Source organism: Condylura cristata, unplaced genomic scaffold, assembly GCF_000260355.1.
Source record: "Condylura cristata isolate star-nosed mole 26May11 unplaced genomic scaffold, ConCri1.0 scaffold00007, whole genome shotgun sequence".
Lineage (NCBI taxonomy): Eukaryota > Metazoa > Chordata > Mammalia > Eulipotyphla > Talpidae > Condylura > Condylura cristata.
Window position 1 is genome coordinate 20,743,333 of NW_004567108.1, and position 23,297 is coordinate 20,766,629.

Sequence of the window (23,297 nt, forward strand, 5' to 3'; positions counted from 1 at the left end):
GTTTATTTTGGCCTGTACCGTTTTTTGCTAAGATTATATATGAAACCTTTTATTTTCCTATTCATCTCGTGTGAACATTTTCAAACTTTCCCTCACTGAAGTAATGACGTTCCTGGTAGGAAGTTAGGAATTAGAGCTTGATAAAAGGTATTCTTTCCCCTTACTTCGTTTGTTTCACCTAGAATCTATTAAGACTCCATTTGTTTCTTTGGTATATATGTACATGTTACATTATACCCTTGTGCTCTAGTTTTTGTTTATAACATCTATATTGCTACACAGTTGCAGCTAGCTTCTAAAAGTTTTATCTTTAGATAATAAACGCCACGAATATTTTCATTTCTTCTGTCAAAAATAAGCAATAGTATGTTAAATTTCAGTAAGTTGTCAGGAATGTAGTTAATACCCTGGTATTTCAAATAAAAGTCTAATAAGCCCCTTAGCATCTACAATCTAACTAGCCGTGTTAGATTGGTAAATTCTAAAACTTGTCTTTTTCTCTGCAGGAAAATTTCTTACTTACTTACTATATTTTCTTTAGGTTAATCAAAGGGTCCCAGGGAACTGTGAAGGCAGAAGAAAATTCATCTGAATTTTTGATATTTAAGGAGGAGTCAGTATTTATATTCATCTTTTAAACTGGGAACATTTATATTTTTCTTTTAAAACTTCTTGATATTTACAATGAATGGACACAGTGATGAAGAAAGTGTTAAAAACAGCAGTGGAGAATCAAGGTAAGCACTTTATTCAATCACTTAAATTATGAGTAGAATTGAGAACTTGATTCTTTTTTTTTTTTTTTTTTAAGTTTTCCTGGTAGGTGACAGAGTTTATCAGAGTCTTCCTCTTAGCTCTCCAGACAGTGAAAAGTTTTCAGATATATGAAGCTTCGTTGATGATGCAAGTTTTAATTATTTTGCCATTGACATGCACAAAGAATTTAAATGTAGAAATTTTAGCTTAAATCTGTTTGGAACTTTATATTGTTTGGGCTAATAACTGAAGAAGGAAAAAAAAAAAGACATTTAAAATCAATTTGACTGTCATTGTACTCCAAATAAAGGCAATACAAGTTTTCTTAGCCACTTTTTTTTTTTACGCATTTTTGGCTTCTATACCTATAATGTCCAATATATTAGCCTCCAGCCATTTGTGCTATTTAAGCTAAAATTACAAGGCACTCAAAATTCAGTTACTCCTTTATGTATTAAATACATTTTAGATGCTCAGTAGTAACCTGTGGCAGGTGACTACACAGCCATATAGAAGATATTTCTTTAGCTGTAAAAAGTTCTTTTTGGGTAGTGCTGATTAGGCATTATTAAAATACTGCTGCATTCCTTTTTCCCTGTTGCTTTTTTCAAATCGATTTTTTAATTATTTATGAATGAGTTCTTACTTGGGCCAGTAAAAGTTCTTTGTGAAGAGGATATAGACAACAGGATTAACCTATCTATTACTATTTTAACATAAGAAATCTCTTCAGATACAAAGATTCTTTAAATTCTTTGGAGCCCTTAAATTTGTTTTCTGCAATACAATAATACAATCCATGTAGTAACAATACAATCCATGTAGTTTTATACACCTATATATATATAGAGAGAGCAGAAATATACGTTATAGTTGGTCTACTACATATAACTAACCCCAGCTGCACTTCTTACTAGCTGTTAAGTTTGGGGAAATTATTTAACCTTTGAGGCTCTGGTTTTTAACACTTAAAGATGTGGATTACTATGTTTTATTTGAAGGAAAAAATCAAGTGAGAACCTGCATGAAAGCTAAAAATAGATCCTGAAATAATGAGCAATCAGTATTTACTTATTATCATGTTTGATGTAACATAGTATACTATATAACTCAGACATTACAGTGATGGAGAAATACAATGGACAAAAAGCAGGCAAGTTTTGGCCATTAGAGGGGTTTCAGAAAAATTATTGGTTAGAAAATAAAGCACTTAAAAGAGTGACACAATAAACTTACAGATGTAGGTAGGGATTTTCTTGTAAGAAATAAACCATAGCCAAATATTAGTATAGAGTGATGAAAGGAGAAATTACGCTTTGCTTTTAAAATTAATGTACATTGTAGAGAGTTGTAAGTTAAATTTTATTTGTATCAGGTTTGTAAAATACATTTTTGCTGCAGACTTTATTTCTTTTTGAAAATTTATGAAATAGTATTCAGCAAAAAATCAATTGGCATTTTTGGTTGTTATAATTAGATTTCTAATAAAAATACCTTTTTTGTTTTTAATGCTTTCCATGTGGAAAGTTCTCTATAGCCATTGACTGAAAGGACAAAATAATACACAGGAAAATGTCTCTTACACTGTCCTGTAACTGACAATTTGAAACTCTGTTTACCAAGAAATGTAGGTCAGGATGCACCTGTACAACAGTTTCAGCTCAGCATAAAGTTTATTATCTAACTGAAGTTAAACTTTGTAAAGATGCTGTTGGAAGATTTTAATGCTGTTTATGTGTGTTGATAATTTGCAAGCAACTCTTTCAATCCTGATTAGATCTTTTTTATTTTAATTTAAAACGATTTATTGCACAAGTGGATTTATGGGTAAAGTCAATAATACATAGTTACATGTTGCTAATTTTTAGATAATTGACATTTGCTTAATACTCAAAAAATATGTTTATATAATTTTTAGTAATCTATTATGTATATTTCAGATTTTACTTAAATCGCTTTAATTAATTTCCCTGTGCTGTGTTTTTGAAAAATTCATAAGTTAGCACAAATAATAAGTGGAAAAAATTGTTGATAAGCTATAATAGTCAACCATTTATAATTTATCTATAGCTGACAACTGAGCTTTGTTGACATAATTCTTAGAATACTTACTGTGCTTTTTATAGTATTAACAATGATTGACTTGCTGTATTAATATGTCTTAATACATACTTGTATATGCTATATTTACTTAAGGAGTTCTTACATATAAATTTCATTGGCTTCATGTTTATGCTTTGAGAATTCATGGATCTCATCTTTTGATTTTTTTTTTTTTTAAAGGATTTTATTTATTTGTGCATACAGAACTGGGGTACAGGCCAGAGGCTCAGGGGTGGCGAGAGGCTTCACCAGAGACAGAGTGGGGAGCAGAACAGGCAGATCAAAGAAATACACTGCTGAGGGGAGCAGCGGGCGGGTCAGGAGAGGTCTGCCACGCCATGTGGTCACCTCCGGGGCAGGCAGGAATTGAACTCATGCAGAAGTGGCTTTAGCTTCTTAGTGCTGTGCTTTAACCCGCTGCGCCACCAGGGAGGGCCCCAACTCATCTTTTGATTTTTAAGGGAAGTAGTGGTGGTAGGCAGTCAACAGGAAGTGAGATCAATGGACACGTTCTAAATGAAAACCTCTTTTTAGAAATTTGGGAGTCTTTAAATTGAACACAGGCCACATTTTCACCATTTTTCTGTTAGTGTCCTTTTGCTTATTATTATAGATGCCTTTTTTTTAAACATTGCAATTAAACTATCCATACTATTACCAGAAAGATTTCTTACTATCAAAGTCTGTTTTGCTAAATGAATTTGAACAGTTTTTAAAGGCAATGTTAGTTACCACAGTGCTTACTGAACTACTTTACATTATCTCAGAGTTTTAGAAGAAGTGCATTTTTTTTAAGTTTTAGAAGTTTGTGCTGTGAAGTATTTTAAAGGGGTACAAGAATATGAAATCACAGAGCAGAAACGGCTGGATATCACTGAATGAAGGAAGTTGCCTTCAGTTTTGTATATGGCCACTAATTGCAGAAAGTATAACTCTTACATCTATTGTTGTTTCTCAGTTCAGTATATGCTTTCCTTGTCTTTTATATACATTTTTCATTTCTCAGATCTCCTGTACATGCTTACTGAATCTAATGATTATGCCAATTCCTTTTGCTTTGGAAACTCAATAAATTGTTAAGCAGGAACTTTTGTAATAGGTTACTCTCTCCAACTAGAACTTACCAAATTAAAATTTCCATGTAGTTTTAGTATTGTCTAGATTACTGTATTTGGATTTTAATGTGTAAGGGTAAGAAAATTGTATATGACTTAAATTTGAAGGGCATTACTTTTTATTTTCACATTGTTCATTTTTGTATGATGTTTGATTTTTATCCCCTCAGGTGTAGTCCCCATAAAATTCCACCCACAAATCACCCATGAACTGTCACCATAGTCTCTTTTTGTATTCTTCCCCCACTTTTTTGATCTCTAACTCTAGAGAGATTGTCTGCAAATTTTTCTTTTTTTCCCTGACCTCTTGTTTGATATTCCTTCTATAACTGAAGCCATCTGCTATTTTTCTTTTTCCTTCTGACTTATTTCAGTGAGTATCACTCCTTCCAGCTCTATCCATGTTGGTGCAGATGGCATATTTTTCTTTCTTGATTGTTGAGTAGTATTACATTGTGTATATATACCATATCTTTTTTTTATTTATTGGACCCTTCCTGGTGGCACAGTGGGTTGAAGCACATCACTGTGAAGCTTTCTGAAGCCCCTGCAATATTAGTTCTATTCCAAGCTGGGGAGGTGACCCACATGACATGGTAGACTTCTCCTAACCCACCCGCTGTTCTCCTTAGCAGTGTACTGCATTGATCGTTCTGTTCTGCTCCCCACTCTGTCTCTGGTGAATCCTCACCACCCCTGCCTCTCTGGCCTGTACCCCAGTTCTTTATGCATAAGATACAAGAACTGAGGTATAGCCAGAGGTGGTAGGGGGGTGAGAGGATTCACCATACACTGGGGAGCAGAAAAGGCAAAGTTCTACTGAAATGTTCTGTTGAGGGGAGCAGCAGGCGAGACAGCAGAGATCTGAGGTGCCATGTGGATAGCCCCCCTGGTCATGGATCATACTCAGACTGCACTGGCTTTGGATAGCTTCATAGTCTTGAGGCTTAACCTTTTGTGCCAACAGGGAGGCCCTATATCACATCTTGAAGAATAGCCATCTGTTTTTGGGTGTTTAGGTTGTTTCCATAGCTTCGGTATTGTAAATAGTGCTGTAATAAACATAGGAGGGCAGATTTCCTTTTAAATTAATATTTCTGTGTCCTTTGGGTAGATTCCTAGGTGTGGAATTGCTGGGTCATTTTTGGTAATTTGAGGATCCTCCACACAGCTTTCCATAGTGGTTGGACCAGTTACATTCCCACCAGAAGTAAAAAGGTTTTCCTTTTCTCTACATCCTTGCCAGCATTTATTATTGCTAGTTGTTTTTAATGTGGGCCATTCTTACTGGTGTGAGGTGATAGCTCTTTGTGGTTTTGATTTATATTTCCCTGATTTTAAGTGATACTGAACATTTTTACACGTGCCTGTTGGACATCTGCATTTTGTCTTTGAAGAAGTTTCTTTTTAGCTCTTCTGCCCACATTTTCATTGGATTCTCTCTTTTTCTTGAGTTGTGTAAGCTCTTTGTAACTTAGATCATTGTCAGTTGTATGAGTGCGTATATTTTTCTCCCAATCTGTAAGGTGTCTCTTCATCTCATTGTCTCTTTTGATGTACTTGGATATTGTCTCTTGCTTTTTAGTTTGATGTAGTCAAGGACATTACTGTTACATATATAGGCATGTGTGGGGAAACTATCCCTTTTTTAAATTGCTTAAGTAGTTTTGAGGCAGGTGGATTATATCTGTACAATTGTATGTTTAAATATAAGAGCATTTCTCTGTGCTTAGTAGGTGAATAATGCTTTTTTACATGGAAAAGTTTAAAAACAAAGAAGTAGAAAAGTCGCAGTTCTGGTCTTTGAATCTGCAGCAGTGGCATCACCTAGGAATTCCAAGGAATGTTGTCTTCCAATTCACCCCACCAACTGAATCAAAGTTTTCATTTTAATACCATTCCCAAGTGGTTCATAGTGGTGTTAAATTTGTACATATATACATGATCAATTAATCAATTAAGTACCTTATCAGGTGTTTGTAATCAATTAAGTACCTTATCAGGTGTTTTGTAATCAATTAAGTACCTTATCAGGTGTTTTGGTTTTTATTTTGATGTTGTTACATGTGCTTTTGATTGTCTGGGATCCCCCCCCCCCAAAAAAAAAATAATGATATCTTGGTTCCTATCAGCAAAAGTCTGGGCAAAATTCATTTCTCTAGAAGTAATAATAATGGCAATGAGTAGTTCCTGAATTATTACTCTGATTGACCCAGCCATGGAACACAGTTCACAGTACATTTAATAAGTTTTCACAGTTATTCTCCTAAAACTCTTGTGATGTACACTGTATTATGATTCACAGAAGGGGAAACAAGGCTTATAGGCATTTTTAAAAAATAGTATTTTGGGAACAATCAAAATAATTTTTATTTGAATTCTGTATGTTTTTCCTTTAATGTCTTTCTGTCCCAGGATTCAGGCCAGGGTACCATGTTGCATTCAAGTGTTGTCTGGACTGTCGAGTTTCTAATTCTTCCTTGTTTTCCATAGTAGTCTTGAAGTACTGGCCAGGTATCCTGTAGAATGTCCTCCAATTTGAATTTGTTTGGATATTGTTAGGATCAAATGGGGTTAGCAGTTTTTATGAAGATTATCAGAGGTGCAGTTCTCTTCTAATCCTGTCATATCCACATGACATTCCTAATGTTACCTTTCATCACTTGGCTGTAATAGTATTTTGCTATGATTCTCCACTATAAAGTCACTTTTTCCCATTCAAGACTAAATATTGTATTGGAAACAAGTTTCTATGTCTAACTTTTACTCCAAGGGAATAGGAGTTGAACTGGAAATTAAGTCCTATCTCTTCCTGAGAGTGTGTATATGTATATATATACACATATACTAAATAACTTTATAAAGAACTTATTTCTCCCTTATTTGTTCCTTAAGCATGTATTTATGTTTACTGAAGTTTATATATTATTTTATTTTATTTTTAAAGATTTATTTAAAAATAAATTTTTAAAACTGGGGTACAGGCCAGAGGTGTGGAGGGTGAGAGGATTCACCAGAGAGGGGAGCAGAACAGGCAAATCCACGAAGCACACCCCTGAGGGGAGCAGTGGGCGGGCCTGGAGAGGTCTGCCACACCATGTGGTCACCTCCCGGGCAGGCGGGAATCAAACCCATGCGGAAGTGGCCTCAGCCTCTCAGTGCTGTGCTCTAACCCACTGCACCACCAGGGAGGGCCTTAAGTTTATATTCTGAGATGTAATCCACTGAGTTATTTCTTTTGTTGGCCCAGTGTTTCTTCCTTACCAATTGGGGTCTCTTTTTCAAGTTGAATTCTGTGTCTTTTTACACACATCTATCCTTTTTCCCTAAAAGCAGCTGTTTTCTTCAGAGAACCCTGGTTCTGTTTGCTGGAGAAAAGGGTAGTTAGAAACCAGGCTTATTGCTACTCAGCTATCGCTGCATCTAGACCCTCAGTAGAACGAGTAGATAGAGCTAAGTAACATATGACATGCTAAATCATGTGTATTTCTATACCTGTAGTTGTTTTCTGCTCATCTATCTGTATGTGTATTAAGGTAAGCATGAGTTTATATTCAAGTCTTCAACTTGAAGTCTGTACACGACTCATTCTAACCTTTTTTTCTTACTCTTTTTTTTTTTTTAAAGATTTATTTATTTATTTGTACAGAACTGGGGTACAGGCCAGAGATGCGGAGGGTGGGAGGATTCACCAGAGACAGAGGGGGGAGCAGAACAGGCAGATCGACGAAGTACACTGCTGAGGGGAGCAGCGGGCGGGTCAGGAGAGGTCTGCTGCACCATGTGGTCACCTCCGGGGCAGGTGGGAATCAAACTCATGCAGAAGTGGCTTTAGCTTCTTAGTGCAGTGCTTTAACCCGCTGCGCCACCAGGGAGGGCCTCTTACTCTTTTTTAACTAACTGTACTTCCCATTAGAAACAGATTTACCAACTAGAATATACTTTCTGTTTATGTACCATTCGTTATATTTTACCTTAGTTTCTAGTCAAAATACCGTTTTGTTTTTTTTTTTAAGATTTATTTATTTATCCATACAGAGCTGGGATACAGGCCAGAAGTGCAGGGGTGGTGAGAGGATTCACCAGAGACAGAGGAGTGGGAGCAGAACAGGCAGACTGATGGAAGTACACTGCTGAGGGGAGCAGCAGGCGGGCCAGGAGAAGTCTTCCGCACCATGTGGATCACCTCTGGGGGCGGGTGGGGATCAAACTCATGCTGCAGTGTCTTCAGTTTCTCAGTGCTGTGCTTTAACCCGCTGCGCCACCAGGGAGAGCCCAAAATACTGCTTTAAATGGTTATTTAAGTTAGTATCTTTTCCTCCAAACCCTTCATTGTAGTTAGACCATAAATTTGTAATAAAGTTAGATTCATTTGTTACAGTATGTATTCTATCCTTGGTTTTTCAGTACAATGTTTCATTTTTAAGATTTGCATTTCATAAATAAGAATTTTCATTTTAATGGGAGTCCCAGATGATTTGTATGCATATTAAATTCATATGTGTATATGAAAAGTTATTCACATTATCTTGCCAATTTTGAAAACTGTAAGGAAAACTTGCAGAGAGATTATTATAATCCAGAGGTGATGATGGTATAGCCAGATTTAAATACACAATGAAATAAATATACTCAGATTCATGGAACTTGATAAGTATTCATGAAGAAAAAGGAATTAGGCAATTATTGGAATAAGGTACACAGGCTTTGTGGGAAATTTTCATGGAACTCCTTAACTTCTGTTATTTTAATGATGAAAAGTGATATAATTTGGAGCAAAAAGAACAGCAAATGGTAGGTATTCAGAGGTGTGATAGGAAGTCCTAATAAAGAAGTGTAAAACCTTTAACAAAGAAAATGCTTTGGACATCCTAGTGTTACAGTTTTGCAGTGTTAAAAATACCTCTGTTGAAAGTCTTTCAAAAGTTCTAAGGAAATAATTTTTAGTACTATAAGTTTTTCTATGGTTTAGCCCTAGGTGGAGAAAAGCAAAAAATGAAGTGTGGTTGAGTGCATTTTGAGGTACCCATGAGAGTATATTACCCATGTGAATGGACTGATCAGAACTGGCTCTAAGATACTAATGAATACAGCATGAAAATCAAGTTCTATTCACAAACAACTGAGAAGTTGATGTTTGTAATGAAAAGTGTACTGTTTGTCACTGTGGTATGAGGAAACTGCTTAGTCAGAAGTCCACTCTAAATTGCATTTGAGAGTTTCTTGATGTGGATAGATTAACTGGAGATCTGAGTTATCATTGAGATTAAAATACAGTCATGCAGAGTTTACGCTTAACAGTATAGACTTCTGCAGTCCAGTGTTCTACATGTCTCTCAGAGCTGAAACGTAGGGCACAAAAGTAGTGAGGGCCTCTCTGGTTAATGTAAACTATTCCATTAATTCTTTCACATCACTCCTGTTGCTAAATGTAGCTCTTTATCCTTAAATAGTTATTTCAGGTGATTGAGCCAGTACTATGTGTTGTAGAAACCATGAAATCCTAAAATTATTCTCTAAAGACTTTAATACAAAAAAAAAGATACAGTGTCTGGCCCTCCCTGGTGGCACAGTGGGTTAAAGCACAGCCCTGAGCATCTAAAGCTGCTTCTGCATGAGTTCGATTCCCACCTGCTCGGGAGATGACCACATGGTGTGGCAGACCTCTCCTGACCCACCCGCTGCTCCCCTCAGCAGTGTACTTCGTCGATCTGCCTGTTCTGCTCCCCACTCTGTCTCTGGTGAGGCCTCTCAACGCCCCTGAGCCTCTGGCCTGTACCCCAGTTCTGTATGCACAAATAAAAAAATCTTTAAAAAAAAAAAAAAGATAGTGTCTTAAATATTTATAGTATTAGGTGAGTATGTTAAGTGCAGATAGTCTGTGGCAAGACAAAGGCAGGAAAATGATAAATTGATCAAAAGACACATGATATATTTGTACATCATTTGTACACCAGTATCAGAATAAAGTTTTGTATATTTTGAGAGATCATTGAATACCTAGATAAACTTAAATTTTAAAAGTTTGCATATGCTTTAAGTCTCTGTGTTAATGTAACTTTTATGATATGTTATTTTGACAGACTCAGAAAGCAGAGAGTGATTTTTATATTAGGGAAAAAGGATGTTAGAGGTAATTAAGTACTGTGCTGAAGTGTTTTTATTTAGAGGACTGGGACCATTGGAGAAGAGTGATGTTAAGCTAAATTCCCTCCAAAAAGACTTATTCTTGTTGTGCTTGAGGCAGATCACATTATTGCCATTTTGTGCACTTATTACATTATTCCTAGTTCTATATGACTAAATCCTGAATTAAATCAATTTTAGGTGTGATCAGAAAAGTGTTTTTTTTTTAAAGATTTATTTATTTATTCATACAGAACTGGGGTACAGGCCAGAGCTGTGGGTTGGTGAGGCTTACCAGAGACAAAGTGGGGAGCAGAACAAGCAGATCGACGAAGTACACTGCTGAGGGGAGCAGCGGGCAGGTCAGGAGAGGTCTGGCTCGCCATGTGGATCACTTCCTAGGCAGGTGGGATGGAACTCATGCTGAAGTGACTAACTTCTTAGTGCTGTACTTTAACCCGCTGTGCCACCACGGAGGGCCCCAGAAAGGAAGTTTTATAAGAATTTGCTATATGTAAGTAATGAAAGCATTTCTGTTTTAGTGTATATATCAAAGAAGTAATACCAGTCCAGTAATTTGTTTCAGTTATACTATGTATTATGTTGCTTATTTCAGGATTATTTTATTCTTAGGTATAGCACATTCCCGTGTGTATATATGTATACTGTAATGTAATACCAAATTACAAATAATTTTTATTAGAAAGTTGTACATACATGGTTGGAACCTTTTTTCCCACAGTATTCATTAATTTAAAAGTATATAAAAATTTAAGATCTCTTAAGAAGTCAATCTATAAAGTGGGTAATGGCATTAAAATTGAACTGTAAAAGTAGGCATTTGTGCTAACTTTAAAATTATTATGGATAATTTGAACCATATACACAAGTAGCAGAATAGTAAAATGAGTTGCTATGTGTACATCATCTAGCTTTAACATAGTTCATCTCATAGCCAGTCTCTAAAGTTATAATCTCTAAATCCTCTCTCTAATTCCTGCAATTGGATTATTTTGATATATTATGTAATTTCTACATGTGTAGATTTCTGCATGAAAGGTAGTATTAACAAGGAAAAGATGGAATTTGCCCAATTGCTATAAGTTATAGAATGGCAAATTTCAAACTATTTAATGGCTGCAAGTGTAGATGCTGTCTTATTTCACATCTTATTTCCCAAATAATTATTTAAGAAACTTAAGTTTATCTTTACCTTAGAGTCATCATGACTAAATCCAAATAGTCATCTTTGAAATTAGTCACACTAAATTTACCCTTCCCTAACATCTATCAGTTTTATCCTCATTTACTCTTTTGCAGACTTTAAGGTGATATAATCATACTGTACTTGTACTCTTAGAAAGGTTTATTTTGTGATAGAATTTTGTTCTGGATCAGTGGTTTAGAATGCTAAAAGAAACAATTGATTTAGTGCATAGCAAAGTAATAACAGTAACTTGTGTTCTGTACCTCTGTGTGTGTGTGTGTTTGTGTGTGTACGTGTACACCGTATTATGATATTTCCTGAATTTTTCAAATCTTTGATTATTTTTTCATTTATAAAGATAGATAACACATTTTATTTAGTACAATGTAATTTTATAGAATTTAAAGATGGATTTGATTTTAGTTATCATCTAGCCCAAGCCCTCATTTTCTAAAGTGACTTCTTGTAGGGTGATACATTTTAAATAGTTAGCTGCAACACATTGGGAGATTATAATTAGATTATTTTTTTAGTGAGAAAGAATAATGTGAACTAGAATAGAATATAGTGTTCCTCCCTCTCCCTGGTGGTGCAACTGGTTAAAGCGAGACATTATGAAGCTCTTTGAAGCCACTGCAGCACAAGTTCAATCCCCAGCCAGGGAGTTGACCCACATGGCATAGCAGACCTTTTCCGACTTGCCTGCTGCTCCCCTCAGCCGTGTACTTTGTCAGTCGCCTGTTCTGCTCCCTACTCTGACTCCAATGAATCCTCTCACCACCCCTACACCTCTGGCCTGTACCCCTGTTCTGTAAGCATAAATAAATAAATCTTTAAAAAAAAAGAAAATAGCGTTCCTTTCATCAGACTTTTAGTTGCACAATACATGTACCTCTGTGTGTGTGTTTGTGTGTGTGTACGTGTACACCATATTATGATATAAAATGTATTACATATGTTTTGTCCCCAAAGTTTGCAAGGTATTGCCTTTGGCTATTTACTCATTTTTTAAATTTTAAGTATTTACTCAGTACCTACTAATTTCCAGATAGCTACTCTAGACTTGAAGTGGTTAATGGTCTACAGAAATGACTAAATTAAAGGCCCCACTTAAATAATTCCAGAACATAGTTAGGGGAGATATATATATATATAAAATCAACTCTTAATATGGTGAAGGGATTATTAATAGCATGTTAGCAAAATGCTGTGAACACATGCGCTAAAACAATGTTGTGTTTGGGACATTGGAGAAGGATATGTAAAATTTATTTTTTTTTAATTGGGCCCTCCCTGGTGGCGCAGCAGGTTAAAACACTGCACTAAAAAGCTTAAGCCACTTCCTCATGAGTTCGATCCTGGCCTGCTCCTGAGGAGATCCACATGGCGGGGCAGACCTCTCCTGACCGCCCGCTGCTCCCCTCAGCAGTGTACTTCATTGATCTGCCTGTTCTGCTCCCCACTTTCTCTCTGGTGAGTCCTCTCACCCTCCGCATCTCTGGCCTGTACCCCAGTTCTGTATGAATAAATGAATCTTTAAAAACAAAAACGTAATTTGATAAAAAAATTATTTTTAAGCAATTTGAAGAGTAGAAACTTTTATTAGTTGAGAGGACTTCTTCAGAGGGAAAAGTTATGAGAAATAGTATGGTTTGAACTCTTTAAAAATCACTCTTTCCTGAAGCTTTACCTCGGCTTCCAGCTATAGTTTCCCCAGTCATGACATGTTCTGTCTCTACTATCTTTAAAGTTTTTCTTTTCCCCTTGAAATGTTGTTCATGCTCAGTACTTTTTAATTAATAAGCAGTTGGATCCAAATTATATATGTACAAAATCTGTTTTTTCAAAAGTGCATTTATTGCACAAACATTATTACAGCATATTGGAGAACCAGTTAAGATGCTATGTGAGAAACTTCAGCATACAGGGACTTACATATTTCTTTTTTGCTCTCAAGTACTTGAGCTTTTTCCTTTGAGGTTATTGATGTATCCTGGCGCATGTTTTGTGTTTCTTAACAGATACTTTCCATTGTGTTAGTGGTTGCCACTTTCAGCTGTCAGGAAGAAGATGGGAATGAGAAGGATTTTAAGGCAAGCCTCTTCATTTTTAGGCTATGAGATAGAAATCCCAGATCACTGCTAATGTATATCCTATTGCCCAAAACTGTTCACATGGCCTTATCTACTTGAAAGAGATATAGAGAAATCTAATCTATGCCAGTGAAAACTGGAGAAGTAGTTAGGTAATACCCAAGGGCCAACAAAGAAAATGGATACTGGATGGGTCAGGAGGGGCAAATAAACAAAGAATAATAGCATTTTTTGCCATAATAGTGATTTTAATTTTAATTTCCTTTGAGTTCATATGTATTTATAATTCGTATGCCTGCAATCATAGTATTGTTATTTGTTTCTTCACTTGGACTTGTCTAAACCTCAGTTTATTTTTATATGAAAATGATGGGATTAAACGAGAGTCCAGTCTCTGGCATATAGTTAGTAAGCATGTAGTTAGTAATCCTCGTATCTCCCCTTTTCTGTTAAACAGTTTATACTAATTTGTACTACTAGTCTATTCCTAGGTTTTATTCTTCGACATTAACTATGCTTGTAGTTATAACCATCTGAAAAATATCTCAAACTTCAAAGTAATGATTCTTCTGATCTTGAAGTCAGGAGAAAGATGAATAGTTTATTTCAAATAGTTATCAATACTGAGTTCTACTATATGTCAGACCCCATGGTTTACATCTCTTTTAAGATTCACAGTGCTCTGTAAGTATGTTTATGTAACAAAAAATTTAGATGAGACTTCTTGACTCACAGGGTGTATGGATATAAATATAATTACAGTGAGTGGCTAGAATGGCGAAGATAATTTAGGGTTGAACTTCAGTATACCATCAGGTTAGCCCTGAATTCCCCCCCTTCTCCCCTTGTTTCTGTCAAAAAAAAAATCCTTTCAAACACTCCTCCAGAGAAATCCTTTTGTGGCAGTGACATAAGTAGTGGTTAAGGGGGAAATGAATGAGGTATAACATTAGGATTTAATAGAGTATGCTTGTTCTTCAGGATAGTAAATATAGTTCTTTGTGTATGTAATTACTCTTTGTTGTGGATGCAGTCCTCTATTATAATATTTCTATGGACAAATCAGTGTATTTTCTATCAATATATCTTATAGCACCCTATTCTTCTTCCTAGAATCTGATTCCTCTAAATACTACCCCCATTTAGGAAAGAAAAACTAGGGGAAAATACACCAGAATGAAAATCTTATGTACTGACAAAGGAAATAAATAAATGAACATCATAAAATGAGAAATCATTGCTTTAAGTTTAGATAGGTTGTCTAATTTGCATACAGTATTCAAATACACATGAACAATCCACTTTTGTTTTTCTTCAGTGTTCCTGTATTGAAATGTTCTTTTCCTTTCAAAAGGGAACTCAAAGTTAGTGCAATAAAGGAAAAGTATCTTTTAAACAAGCATGCAGCTCAGGAGACACTTGGAGGGATACTGGCCCTCAGGAGAGGAGGCTGGAGTTGGGATTGGAGCCTGGTATTTGGCTGTGGAATTAAATATCTGGAAAACTGGTACCTTGGAAGGGTTGCCTCTTTGAAAAGCCATTAAGTATATTTTGTAGTTAAGATAAAATGGAATAGGGTGTGAAAATATTTTGAAAGCTATAAAGATCTTCATGAATTTTGTCTTAGCTGAAGGATAAATGAAGTGCTGTAGGGCCACGTAAATCATGTAAGTGAATGAAAGCTGTTCATGTATAAGACATTTGTTTCAGGTAGTTAACTGGTGATATGCATTATTGAAAGTATCCAATGTTACTTAGAAAATTTGACCATTTGGGGGAAGTGTTTGCAGATTTCCAGAATCCTTCAAAAGAACTGCTTCTTGAAATTATTTCCCCCAAACAATTTTAAATTAGATGACTTGGAAGAAAAATAAACCCAAAAGAAGAAAAGTAGAGGTACAGAAATCAATAGGAGAGTATGAGAAAATGTGCTAGGTTTATGGTGCTTTTGAGTAAAAACAAACAGAACTATCTCCTTGAAAGTCATACTCCCAAATACTATTTATTAATATTAAGTCACAAATACATTTTCAGAATTTGTCAGGTACAATGCTAGAAAGTTGTGAATAAAACCATATACCCATAATAGCTTATTTTAAACAAGTCCCAGACATTGTGCTAGTAGTTTTATAAGTTAGGAGAGCTTTAAAAAAAAACAAAAACAAAAAAACACAACTTGAGAATGAGTGAGAATAGTTGCTCCCTAGGGGAAGAAGGTGGGCTGGAGATTAAACATGTTTTGCAGGTTAGGGAGAAAGCATGGCACATGCTTTAGAAGATATTTAAAGGAAGTTAGTGATGTTGGGATGCAGAATAGAGATAGAATGATTTTAAGAAATTGGAGTGGTAGGCAGAAATTAGGTGTTAGTCATTTTATCTCAGGAACAAAGCTAAGACATTAAAACACTGAAGATCAGCTTTAGTGTGGCTTTACCACAGGATATAAGATGGGATACAGGCATGTGTAATATAAAGGTTGAACAATATGGTGACTTTGCTGTGTTGGAGTCATTTTTGTAAATTAATCCACAGGTATAGAATTGTAATGTTTTGGTCATATAGATCTGATGAGCAAGTGTGAACTATTAAAAATTACTAGTTACTAAAATTTTAACTTGAGAAAACAATTTAAAAGTGAATTTCCCATCTCATTAAACCAACATGGATGTTTTGTTTTCTTTTTGGTCACATTATTAAGAACCTTCTCTTAAAATAACCTTAGGAATATTGGGGGAAAATACTGGCCTTTCATGCTTTTGGTAAAAGAACTTGTGCAATCATGTATTTAGAGTATTTTCCTCATCGTTTTCTCCCATAAGCTGCAAACTTAAGGGAAAACACAAGGGTCAGAAAAAGGGAATACTTCTTAGCTGAATCAATCCCCATCGAACAACTTTCTGGAAAGTACTACCTAACATTTCTTCGTATGTCTCTTTTGTTGGAACTTAAGCTAATAGCCCCACTTAACTGCAGGGAGTTTGTGCTGTGCATTCTTATACTGGGTGACCATAACACTGGGATGTCTGTTACTAAGGAAAAGATGATGATGTGCTAAGTCAGGAAACTGGCAATTTTTGAGGCAGCTGTTGTATATATAGTTGGCCTTTAGTTTCCTTTGCTTAATATTTTTGCATTTTAGGTCTGTTGAGAAAGTTTTATGTGGGTTTTTTTATTTTTTTTTTACCTTTGTAGATTGCTTATTTTATAGACTGCATATTTTATTTTTCATGCTAGTGAATGTTTACTTCTCTTTTATATTCATTTGGCTTCTTTGTCTTTAATTTCCTTCTCTTTATATCTTATACTGCTTGTTGCAAGTAAGAGTTTACAGTATTGTTTATTAATTGTATAAGTTTATGGCACTGTAAAATTGTTCTTGTAATAGATAATTAAAAAACAATGGTGTTTTTACTATTTTATTAAAATTCAAATTATAGGATATTTGCAAGAATAGTATTAAGAACACCTTCATATATCTTGCCCATGTTTACTAATTTTTAAATTTTTGCCCCTTTTCCATTTTTCTCTAGCTACATATTTATGTGCATATATGTATATAATTATTTATTGTTCCTGAATTGAAAAAACAATGCAAAAATCATACCCCTTTGCACATTAAAACTTTAATTTTTGTTTTTAAAGAACCATGGTATTCCCATACACACATGGAATCTTATGTAGTTGGTAAATTAAAGCATTTATGTTGATACTCTATTTAAGACTTAGTCTGCATTCTACTTTGGTCAGTCAGTCCAGTCATCTTTCATTGAAGTTTTCAGTTTCAGATCACAGTGCATTCACTGTCAAGATTTTAATCTACTTTAATCTGGAATAGTTCCATTATCTTTGCTTTTTTGTGACCTTACCATTTTGAAAGCTACAGGCTAGTTAATTTATAGAACATAATTCTCAATTTGTGTTTGTCTTATGTTCACTTATGTTTAGATCCAAGTTATTCGTTCCCTATCCTGTGTATGCCTGACTGGAGTACTGTGTAAGTGATGATAGGTCTTTAGTAGAGGCTTGGTATCTGAAAGTTCATATTATTTGTTCCTACTTATATCAGTTTTTGATCATCAGGACAAGGTGGTATCTGACTTTTCTCCTCTACATTGTAGTTTCTAATATACCAGTTTTATCTAATAAACAATTTGTGAAGCAATACTCAAACTGCAATATTTTACTCATCAAATTCTCCCACTAGATTTAGAATTTGTAGGTGCTTTTTTTTTTTTTTGCCAAATCAGTATTTTCTGTGATGATGGCAAAAGCAGTAATTTTCTAACACTACCCTATCCATAATTACCAGTTGGCATTCAGAGAGCACTGTCAGAGCCTTCTCCCAATCTGTCTGTGAAGATAGAAGTGTTTTCTACCATTAGCATGGACTTGAGGATTCCTGTTTTATTACTAGGTAATAATCCTTTACTATCTGTTTTGATGCTCAGATTTTATTTGGCCACGGAAAAGCCTTTTAAGGTGATTCCTGGTTCCATTTTTTTGGTCTATTATTTTGACATATCCATATCTTTTTTCTTTTTTTAAGTATTTTGTTTTTTATTTATATTCATCTTCTCCTTTCCCTGTCCCAGCTGTAGAATCTGCTATTTCTCAAAGGACCCTTGGTGAATCTAAGCATTGACTAGGCCTAGAAATCAATATCTGAGTGTAGGTGATTATAAAAATTTCAGAAGGATACACTTACATTGGGTAATAGCAAATCAGAGAATACATTTCCATAAATAGGAAAGGAGATATCCATTGAGCCTTTTTTTTTTAATATGTATAATATGAAAGGAAAAGAAACGAAGCATGTTTATCTTTGAGGGATAAGTTAAAACTGCAATGTAACTACGTAATGGAAACAGCTTTGTCTTCAAAATGGAGTGCATGCAGTTTTATCAATGAATGGTGGCATGGTCTTCAGGATACATGGGTGTTTAATATGTTATTTATGTGAGCATAAAATGTGTTAATTTAGAAAAGGGATATAAATATATCATTCATGATTTTCTTAAATAATGGGAAAATTTTGAAACTTTAAATAGAATTACTATAGGGAGAGAGAGAATAGATAGAGTAGATAAAAATGGAAGCTGGGCATCTTACTGTAGTTCCAAAGTTGGACCAAGTTAGTAATAAAAATAACATTAAGTTAAAATGAATATAAAGCGGTCCCTAAAAATGTGAAAAAGCAAATGACTAATCAACTTGGTGGTCATATAGAAATATTTCTAAAGGAATTTAAAGCAGGATTTATGGGAGTGGGTATTTTTTTTCTTTTTTTTTTTTTTAAGATTTATATATTTATTTATTTATAGGGTGAGAGGATTCACCAGAGACTGAGTGGGAGCAGAACAGGCAAATCGACGAAGTGCACTGCTGAGGGGAGAAGTGGGTGGGTCAGGAGAGGTCTGCCATTCCATGTGGTCACCTCTGGGGTAGGCAGGGATCCAACTCAATGCGGAAGTGGCTTAAGTTTCTTAGTGCTGTGCTTTAGCCTGCTGCGCCACCAGGGAGCGCCGGAAGTGGGTATTCTTGAAAGATTATACAGCATTATAAAATCTCTAACATTTACTGATCATAGTAATAGACATGGTATTATTTTGACACACTCACATGATCTAAAGTAAAGCAAATAATTTAGTGTGATTTGGAAACAAGAAATTCAACCCAAATGATATTTAAAATATAATCAAAGAAGTAAAATATGAACATAAGAACTTGAATTGGGAGTACTAGCATAAATTCTTTTGATGTCTTCCCTTCAAAATGGTACAAATTCTGAAGCTCATTCCTTTCAAAATAAAAATGACCAGTCCAGTAATAGTATGCACACTGATTGTAGTTTAATTTCTTTTTATTATTTATTCATACAAAACTGGGGTACAGACTAGAGGTGAAGGGGTCAAGGAGAGGATTGACCAGAGACAGAGTAGGGAGGAGAACAGGCTGACTGACGAAGTACACTGCTGAAGGGAGTAGCTGGTGGGTCAGGAGAGATCTGCCAGGCCATGTGGATGACCTCCAGGGCAGGGATCGATAAGATGCTGAAGTGGCTTTAGCTTCTTATTGCTGTGCTTTAACCCGCTGCGCCACCAGGTAGGGCCCTCATTGTTTTTATTTTTACTCTATTACGTGTGCTAGTCTTTTTTTTCCCCCAAAACTCTTCCCTGATCCCTTATGCTTCTGCTGTGAGTGAAGCCATCAGTATTTTTCTTTCTCTTTCTGGGTTATTTCACTAAGTATGATCTCTTCCAGGTCCATCCATGTTGCTGAAAAAGGCACGATTTTATCCTTTTTTGATTGCTGAGTAATATTCCATTGTGTATATGTACCACATCTTTTTCTTCAGTCTAATGCTCTCCCAACTGAGCTATTTTGGTTGCCTTGTACCACATTTTTTAATCCAGTCATCTATTTTTGGGCATTTGATTGATTCCATTTTTTCCCTATTGTAAATAGAGGAGCAGTAAACATGGGGGTGCAGGTGTCCTCTTGAATCAATGTTTTTTGTGTCCTTTGGGTATATACCTAGGAGTGGGATTACTGGGTCATATGGAAGCTCTATTTTTAGCCTTTTGAGAAACCTCTAAACAGCTTGAATAGTGGTTGTACTAGTTTGCATTCCCACCAGCAGTGCAGGAGAGTTCCTTTTTTCTCATCCTCGCCAACATTTGTTGTTGCTAGTTGTTTTAAGATGTGCCATTCTCACTGGTGTGAGATGGTATCTCATTGTGGTTTTAATTCGCATCTCCCTTATTATAAGTGATGTTGAGCATTTTTTCATATGCTTACTGGTCATCTGCATTTCTTTGGAGAAGTGTCTTTGAAGCTCTTCTGCCCATTTTTGGATGGGGTTATTCACTTTATTTTTGTTGTTTCATCAGCTCTTTCTGTACCTTTGTGATCAGTCCTTTGTCATTAGTTTTGTGTGCACAAATTTTCTCCCAATCAGTGGGTGTCTTTTGTCTCTTGCTGTACAGAAGCTTTTTAATTTGTTGCAGTCCCAGCTGTTTGTCCTTTCCTTCACTATCTTTGCTTTGGGTGATGTATCTTTAAAGACAGTATTGAGGTGTATGTCATGCAAAGTTTTGCTTACCTTTTCTTTTAGGTATTTTATGGTTTCAGGTCTTAACATTTAGTTCTTTAATCCATTTCAAGTTGGTTTTGTGCATGGTGCTAGGTGGTGATTTAGCTTCATTTTTTTGCATGTAGCAGTTCCAGTTTTCCCAGCACCTAATGCTGAATCAACTTTCTTTGTTCCATTGCATATTCTTTGCTCCTTTATCAAAAATTAGCTGTCCATACACCTGTGGATTTATATCTGGGTTTTCTATTCAAATCCATTGGTCTGTATATCTGTTCTTGTTCTAGTACCATGTTGTTTTGATTATTATGATGCTAGCAATCTTAACTCATTTGAAAACTAGCAAGTAAGGAGAAAAATGGATTTTTCTGTACGAATAGTATATCAGGGTTAACAAATATAATCAAGGAATGTTTCTCTTTGTAAAAGTATTCCAATTTGTAGTAAAGAAATGATTTTTTTTTCCAAAGGATTAACATTTTTTAAAAAAAGATTACTTATGCTTACAGAACCAGGGTACAGGTCAGAGGTGTAGGTGGTGAGAGGATTTACCAGAGATAGAGTGTGGAACAGAACAGTCAGATCAACTGAAATACACTGCTGGGAGCAGGCCAGGAGAGGTCTGCAGTGCCTTGTTGGGTCAGCTCCCTGGCCGGCTACCGAACTTATGTGGCACTGGCTTCAGAGAGCTTCATAGTGCTGTGCTTTAACCCAGGGTGAACCCTGAAGAAATAATTTTAAAGGCATATGGAGAACAATGTAACCCCAGGAGCTATGTGATCATCAGTGACTGCTAAAACAGCATTAGACTGTTTGCTGAGAGAGAACTTTGTAATAAATAGATAAAACTGAAGACACCTGAATCCCCACAGATCAGTCTTAACTTCACACAGCCAACCAAAATTACATTCCTTCTGGTAGAAGCCCATAACTCTTAAAATATATTCTTGCCCCAAAAAAAACCTTGTCTTGAATTTGAGCTTCTAGGTCTAATAGTTTACAGGAAATACAAGGGACCAAAAAAAAAAAAAAGTTAAATACCACAAGGGTTCAGTCAGCAAATTCTGTTAAGGCAGGAAAGTTTACAGAAAAAGTTACCTAATTCACAAACTGAATTGCAGAGTGGAGAGAAGGTGAGAGGGAATTGTCATGTTTTGATTCTTAAAAACACAGCTTAATAATCTGAGCCTTGTGTGGGTTCCCATCACACAACAGGAAAAGATACTGTATGATTAAAGAGGTAAATTAAACTTGTCATTTAATCTTTTTTAATTTGCTTAATTCCATACTTAAAGTATAATTTTTTAAATGTTGTACTGGTATTATGAATGTTTAAAATGTGTAGTTTTTGACCATGCTTAGTGAATAAGCCAGAAAGAAAAGGAAAAATACCGGATGGTTTCACTCATAGCAGGAGTTTAAAGGACCAGGGGAGAAAATAATAATAATAATAATGAACAACTATATACCAAAGACATTTAACGGGGGTAGAATTGGGGAATGGGATCAAAAACGGTGGGGAGAGGATAGTGCACTGGACCTGTGATGGCACACAGGTGATTGGTGATGAGAAGCCCACAGGGATTACAACTGAGATGGAAAAAGGCACAAAATGATGTAAAAATAAACTAGTATATTATTATTATTTTTTTGTATATTCTTTTTTTAAAGTGCAGTTTTTTGTGTTTTTGTCTTATTTTTCATGAGTACTGGAACATTTATGTATGAAATTTTATAATGTCTGAGATTTTGTGGAGGGGAAGCTTGATGACCTGAAACAAGATTGGTATGAATTGATAGTATAAACATGACAGATATATTTAATTCACTATATTGCTCTCATTTATGTTTGAAATTGATATAAAAATAAGCTTGAAAAGGAACTAATTTGTATTGGTATCTTACTTTATCAGTTTATACATAAACATAAATGGTGTGTTTTCTTCTGTACTCTGCTAAATGTGAAGAAGAGAATTTTTCATAAACTGCTATATTACTATTTAGTAAGAATACAACTAATGAGGATAATTCAAGTACTTTATCATTATTTAAATTTTATAAATATTCAGTGGTTATAAGTTATTATCTAACATTATTATCTAAATTATCTAATAATTTTTAAAAAGTTGGATCTCAGAATTTTCACTTAGCCAGATTTTGTTTGTGAATTTACACAAATATTTGTATCCATATTATATTGATCATATATGTGCTATGTATATACAGTGAGAACTTTGATTTGTCTACCTATTCACTCATCAAACCTTTATTTAATATTGAACATATAAAAAGCATCAAGTAAAAATCTCAGCACACTAGGAAATGTGGTACAGTACTAAAGATAGGATTCCAAAAGAGAAAACTAAACTAAGTGATTATTGCATGATATGCGCACAGCACATAGTATGGTGATATATACACGATGTTTTGGGAATGGAGAAGAATACTTAATTTATTGTTGCAAATCAAGTCAGAAGATATTTGTCAAAGTGCCTTTGAGGTGAGCGCAAGTAGGACTTACTTGGTAGGAAAAAAAGAGAATTAATTGTACAAAAGCAAGAAAAAAAACTGACTCAGAACTTTAAGTAGTTTGCCATATCAATCAAGGTCTAGGGCTTTCTTTAAGTGGCAAACTGACTGGAGATAGGTAGGCAGAGACCAATTCCTGAAAGACCTCATAGGTGTTTAAACTATACTACAAAAATGGTGAAAACTTAAAAAAAAAAAAAAAGCCATGATGAATTTTTACTCTAGGAAGAGCATTTACATGAGTGAGCTGGAATAGAATTTCCTCATTAAGGAGAGAC

The 23,297-nt window shown here is 35.1% G+C and overlaps 1 protein-coding gene across 2 annotated transcripts in view; it reads left to right on the forward strand.

Moving 5' to 3' along the window:
* The first annotated feature begins 546 nt into the window (after window positions 1–546).
* CHD1 (chromodomain helicase DNA binding protein 1) overlaps window positions 547–23,297 on the forward strand; it is a 73,809-nt gene continuing 51,058 nt past the window's right edge. For both annotated transcript variants that reach the window (XM_012721888.1, XM_004678114.2), the window contains exon 1: window positions 547–737. In XM_012721888.1, the coding sequence (XP_012577342.1) occupies window positions 685–737 (53 nt within the window). In that variant the 5' untranslated portion in view covers window positions 547–684. The remainder of the gene's footprint in view (window positions 738–23,297) is intronic.